Below are 6361 nucleotides of genomic sequence, written 5' to 3'. Positions count from 1 at the left end.
AAAAAAAAAAAAAAAAATGCAAAATTTTTTGAATTTTAAATCCTAAATTTTGAATTTTAAATTCAAAATTTTAAATTTAAACTATTAATGTAAATAATAATAAATAAAACACTAAAATTTATTTAGTTAAAAGAGAATATAATACTTTTACTTGAGTGTTTAAGAATGAGCCTTATTATTTGTTAAAAAAGAGTATCTTGTTACTAAAATTCTGATTAATCTATTTTACGGTTTCTCTTATTTCTCTATTTAATTTCTTTTTTTTTTCATACTATCCCTCAATATTGAAATTACTGCAAAATAAAACTATTCATCAATTAGTTAAAAATAATCAAGTATTTAACTTTCTACAGAAAATATTTCAAACTCGCACATAATAAAATTTTTTATACTTGAATTACACGTATAATACGTGGTTAATATCATGTATATACTAATCTCCTTACGAGATACCTATATACAAATTAAACATTTATATGCTTGTATTAATAGTTTTGTCAAAAAAAAAAATTTCTTTTCTAGAATTTATATCAATATAAACTGTATAAAAATAGGTGGTTCATTTTTTAGTTGGATATATCTTGTACCGTTCTTGTCAGTATGTCATATTTAATACATATTTTAAAGGCATTTATAATATAAAAAATAGTACAAAACTAAAAATAAATAGTTGTAATAACATGAATATACTTTTAAGATTGAACATATAAAAATTTATCAAAACACCGTCATACATATAGCCTTACATATAGCCTTAGAGAGTTAGAGTAAATATCATTTTGATATTTGCATTTTGTTAACAATTAATATATGTTTTCTTTTTATTTTGTTTTGATGTTTTGTTTTCTTATGTATTAATAGTATTTTTGTTTTCAAAAATACGCTTCACTTATTCTTTTTTATCTCTTACTTTGGCTAGATGTCAGGTTATTAGGAAACTTAAAATCAATCTAAAAAAATTACTAAATAACATTTAATTAGTAAAAAAAGAAAGATAGTAGTTGAATAATTCTGAATGAAATTATTAATGAAGAATTTAGTTATATATTAGGATAGAAAAATGAGAATGAAAAATAGTATGAAACAAAATAAAAGAAAGAAAAAGTTAAAGTAATTAACAATAAAGTAACAATATAATGGAGTATGTATATTGTATATAACCAAAGTGACTTTTATTAAGACAAATATTAAAATTAGTTTGAAAGTCATTATTCAAAGAAAACATATTTTAATTTTAACCTATCATTAATTTATATGTGCTATAATTTTTTAATTAATTTACATTTAACATACATTGAGAAATAGGAATAGCCATAGGTACTTATACATACTTATATGTATACAAAACATTTAGCTAGGAAAGATAACATCATGAAAAGTAATAATTTTCTACATAATATGGTACGGTTATCTTATATACAAAATGAAAATGGAAAATTAGCGCCATATATAAATTGTTTAACATCGCTATATAGTATAAGATCGTCTTACAGATTAAAAAAGAAAACCATATGCATAAGGTTTTTTAAAAAGTTATATATCTTTGTCCTATATGTTAAATACGTCATGAACTCAAGAATCTAGCTAGTCTTTTTGACCATGTAAGAAACATAAAATGTTTTGAGTTGTAGACTTGTAGTAGTATTCAAAGTTAAAGTCAAACAATTATTATTATTATTATTATTATTATTGTTATTATTATTATTATTATTATCGAAGCAATGGCCCCATTATTGTAAGAGATCAATGGTTATTGGCTAGACTTGGAAAGAAAACAAGAAACTTTGATGGAAATAAATTCAGAAGTTTTTACCTGTTGTAGAAACTGGCATGCAACAGCTACGTTTAGATCAGGGAGGAACAATCTTTCAGCTTCATAAGAGGAGTAAAATACTTGAAACAATGGTAGTTTCACATGTGTTTCTGTTTGAGAAAAAAATTTCATCTTGGGGCACCCTACTATGTCCACTCGAATTAAAGAGGGCAAATTCAGTGTGGCATTCCCTGAATAAAAGCATTCCAAGCTATTCATAGATACAAGAGTTATCCTGTGTAGGCGCTTAAATTCAATAATGTCTTCCCTCCCACTTTCTTCTTCTTTTCCCACTATTTCTTTCAATGACTCACACCTCTTAACTTTCAACTCCTCAAGGTGTATTAGCATTTTTGCTGCTGAGGATGCCAATAAACACTCCAATCCACCACAATCAATTATATGCAATTCTTTCAGATTGGAGTATGAATGTAGTACTAATACTGTTGTCAATTTTGGACAAGAAGAAACCTCCAATAGCCGCAGCTTTAACAAGTACTCTAGCCCACTAATGGAGTTCAGCTCATGTAGTGACGACAACTTCAATTCTTTCAAGTGAAGAATCCTCTCACCCGCTTCTTTGGGAATATTGATGGTTTTGCAATTGTTACTTGCTATTTCAATAATCTCTAATTTGGGAAGCATCTTGTCAGCAAGTATCTCAAATGGTGAAGTAGAGTTCTCTCCATCATCATTGTAATCAGGGAAATACGCAAGGTGAAGTTCATTTAAAGAGTGATGAAAGCCGCCTTGATTCAGAAACTGCTTCGCCAAAGTGTGACTTGGACCGAGCCACAACTTCTCCACCTTGGAAATACCGCCCTAATAATTAATTAAGGCAAAGCAAATGATAAGAAACAAAATATATAAGAGACGAAAAAATGTATATAGACCCCATGCACTTGCTTATTACCTCCGGATATTTTTGTTGTTGCTTCGGATACAGGTGCAGCTGCTTTAACTCGGGGCACTCTAGACTCAATCTTCCAGAGTTTAAGTCATTTAGTTGTGGCAACTTTGATAGTCTCAGTGTGGTTAAACGAGGAAACTTAAACGTTTCTGATCCTTCCACGTCTTCAACAAGTTCTTGCAACTCAGAGCAATCTCTTACATCGAGTTCCTCGAGCTTTTTAAGATCTCTGGCCAAGACAGTAGGAAACACACTTGTCAGTTTACTACAACCATTGATAGTGACCTGCTGCAGATTTTGAAAGCCTAGAAGGATTTCTCCTTTGTCATGTTGCCACACACTCTTCAGACTTGGTAGATGCTTTAAACTTAGCTTCTTCAGTTTGAATGATGATTCCCAGCTCTTAGTGTCATCCATCTCAAAAATGCTTTCTATGCTCTCGCATCTCCACACTTCAAGTTCTTGTAAGCTCTTCAAACAACAGAGGACATTTGATGGAATTGCATGCGCATTAGATGCATCCCAGTAAAATAGCGTCAGAGTTTTTAAACCAGAAAACCAATCTTTTCGGGGACCTTCTTTATTTCGCCAGATTGGTTTAAGATCTTTATCATATTCGGAAACCCATAGCTCATTCATGCCTTCAAAAAATTTCTGTGAATAATGCAAAATTAGTTATCACAATTATAATTTATTTCATGCAAACCAAATGCATGACTATTATCAAAATGTTTTTCCTATTAGCTCTAAGTCAAATAGCTAGAGATATAAGTGCAACCAACCACTAACAAAAAATGCAACTCGAAAATTTACTAGAACAAAAAAAAATAAATTGAAGTATACTTGTTACATTATTCGAATATTTTATTTAATAATGAACCGTGTAAATAAAAATGTTAATTATAAAGGTGTTGTCCAAATAATTCAAACAAAATCATGTTCGAATAAAATAAAATAAGTTACAGAATAAAATAAAATGAAATGATGTTTATGTCTTAATTATTAATTAAATGAGGAAATGAAAAAGGAATCGCTAATTAAAAGGAAAATGAAATTTCATAAAAGACTTACCTTATTATCAAATATGTATTTTATTGTAGATCCTATATTGTCTTCGTGCCAACACCATCTCTTTTTCTCTTTGTCATGCACATAATATATCTTTTGCAAATTTGGCCCACAGTCCACTTCTTTTGCAGAGAAAACTTTCATTTTGGGGCATGCACTCACAATAAAATTCTCCAGCGATGGGAATATAAAGGCATAATTTTTGGAGCTGCAGAAACTATTAAGGCTCACCAATGACACAAGCTCAAGAGTTGTCAATTGTTTGAAAATGATGGGAACCTTCGTGCCTACATTTTCTTTTTCTTCCTGTCCTTCTTGTGTTTTCTCTGAAACAATTTCCTCTAGATATTCACAATTGATTACCTTCATGGTTTTGAGTTGATTCAAGCTTTTGGCAGTTGATGGTGACATCACATATTTTAATTCGTCACATTCAACCACTTCTAGAATTGTCAAGTGAGCAAGAGACACAGACGAAGGTGCTATGGTGTGCAAACTTGAACATTTGTTTATAACCAATGACTCTATCTTTTGAAGAACTGCATCTTGTTCAAAGCAAATCTTCTTAAGATAAGACATGTTTGTTAAATTCAAGCTTTTCAACTTTGGCACAACCCCAATAGCGGGCCTTCTTGTTCCACCAGGCTTCAATTCTTCAAAGTCACAATCATCCAAGTGTAAGCTCTTGAGGTTAGGATTGCAATGAAGGAAACAATATATAATATCAGTATTCTCCAATCTAGACAACTGAAGCTCTTCTAAGCTATCCCTTGATGACCCGACTAGATGTCGTGATTCAATGTGCATGGACTTTAACTTGTTATGGATTACCTATATGAAATAAATAATTAAAATCAATAAATTATATATTGTAGAATCTAGATATGTTAAAATATGTTTATATACAACATTGCTATTGACTGTTCTATTCTATTTTAATTAATTTGTCTAATTTTTCTTATGCCATAAACTTTATTCCATTTTACTACTAGCAAGCTAGAATTTATGCAGAGTTAAAAGACTTGCTAGTATTACCTCCTTTACTTTTCCTTCTCCTTCTCTTTCACCAGTTTTAGAATTTTCTGGAAAAAGAACATTCTTTAATTCTGCATGTGATGAGGTTTCTTCAAATAGTTCCAACAAGTCACAACTTTTAATAGATAGGTCTTTTAATGTTGGACAACTTAATTCATAAGATCCTGATGAATAGAAGCTCTTGAATTTTGATAATCCAAAAAACTTCACAGTAGTCAATTTAGGAAACTCAAATTGAATAGAACTATTTGTGTTGATGGCAGCATCTTCTCCCTTGCACAGTATTTTTCTCAATTTAGACAAGTTGAATTTAACAGCACAACTTTTGTTGATGACAGCATCGTCTTCTCTCTTGTTGCCCACTATTTCTCTGAGTTGAGAGCAATCTGATACCACAAGGCTTTCAAGGCTTTCAAGGCTTATTTTAACATTCTTGACTACAGAAACTGAAAATATGTTTTCCAATCTTTCACAATCATGCACAGATATCTTTTGCAATTTGAGATCACTCCATTTTACTTCTTTCTTCCATTTGAATACATGCTCCAGTTTCGGGAGTGCTTCTAAATGAATATCTTGCAACTTGATATTATGCATAGCATCTTGTCTTTTATCATCATCATCAGCTTCTTCAAATATAACTTTGATTGATGCGCAGTTCGTAACCCTCAAGCAACTTAAACTAGACAATCTTCGAGCCATATTACGAGGAATTACATTGACCAGTTCATCACAATTATCAATGATCAGAGTGTTCAGCTTGCCAAAGGAATTTTCAAGAGCTTCATCAGAATTCCATATCTTACACAATCTCTTCATGCTACTCAGCTTGACGGTCTTCAGGTTTGGAAAAATGGCATCCTGCTTTTGGTTTACATACAAAAGCAAGCTAATCAAAATTAGCAACTATACTAAATACTTGTATTGCATTCAAAATGGGTGATTGAATGAAGCGGTATAGAAATTCATGTGATGGTGCATGGGTGTATATAGAAAGGTAAATAAGGAATATGAATGTGATTCAAAGGAAGGAGAACTAAAAGCCCTGTTCATTCTTTTACAGTTTTACTCCAAGACAGTGTAACAAAGGAAGCACGAGATTCAGAGCGGCTTATGAGCAATAGCATTAGGCTTCAGGATCTTCTAAAACATGACATTATTTTTTTTGAATGTCAAATGTTCACCAACTTTTGAAAATGAGATCACTTATTCTATATTTTTTAATGTTTAAGAGTCTAACAGAATTTTTGTTATAGCTAAATAATAAAAAGCCACTAAAGTTGAATTTGTTATGAAATATTTAAATGTTAATTTTACTAAAAGAATGTTAAAGAATAGACAAAATTTATATTTTTGGTCAATAATTAATAAGCAATATTTAAAAGTATGGATTAAAGATATAATTAAATTATTATTATTAAACTAAAAAATTAGATTAATAATTAAAAATATTGATAAAAATAATAAATTTTGCTAATTCTTATATTTTTTAATTTTATTATTAGTTAGAATTTGATTAAAATAAATAGAATTAA

At 30.0% G+C, this 6361-nt stretch overlaps 1 protein-coding gene across 2 annotated transcripts in view; it reads right to left on the bottom strand.

Annotated features, from left to right (window-relative positions):
* Positions 1 to 6361, bottom strand: part of LOC107624973 — a 21184-nt gene that overhangs the window by 5292 nt on the left and 9531 nt on the right. Inside the window, exons 3-6 of one of the 2 annotated variants that reach the window (XM_016327473.2) lie at positions 4827 to 5690; positions 3795 to 4622; positions 2727 to 3377; positions 1814 to 2635 (exon numbers count right to left, since the gene is read on the bottom strand). In XM_016327473.2, the coding sequence (XP_016182959.1) occupies positions 1814 to 2635; positions 2727 to 3377; positions 3795 to 4622; positions 4827 to 5690 (3165 nt within the window). The remainder of the gene's footprint in view (positions 1 to 1813; positions 2636 to 2726; positions 3378 to 3794; positions 4623 to 4826; positions 5691 to 6361) is intronic. The other variant, XM_021115422.1, reaches the window with a different exon arrangement.

Source organism: Arachis ipaensis, chromosome B02 (genome assembly GCF_000816755.2).
Source record: "Arachis ipaensis cultivar K30076 chromosome B02, Araip1.1, whole genome shotgun sequence".
Taxonomy (NCBI): Eukaryota; Viridiplantae; Streptophyta; class Magnoliopsida; order Fabales; family Fabaceae; genus Arachis; species Arachis ipaensis.
The sequence above is the reverse complement of the archived record's forward strand: the minus strand, read 5'-3'. Positions and strand labels throughout refer to the sequence as shown.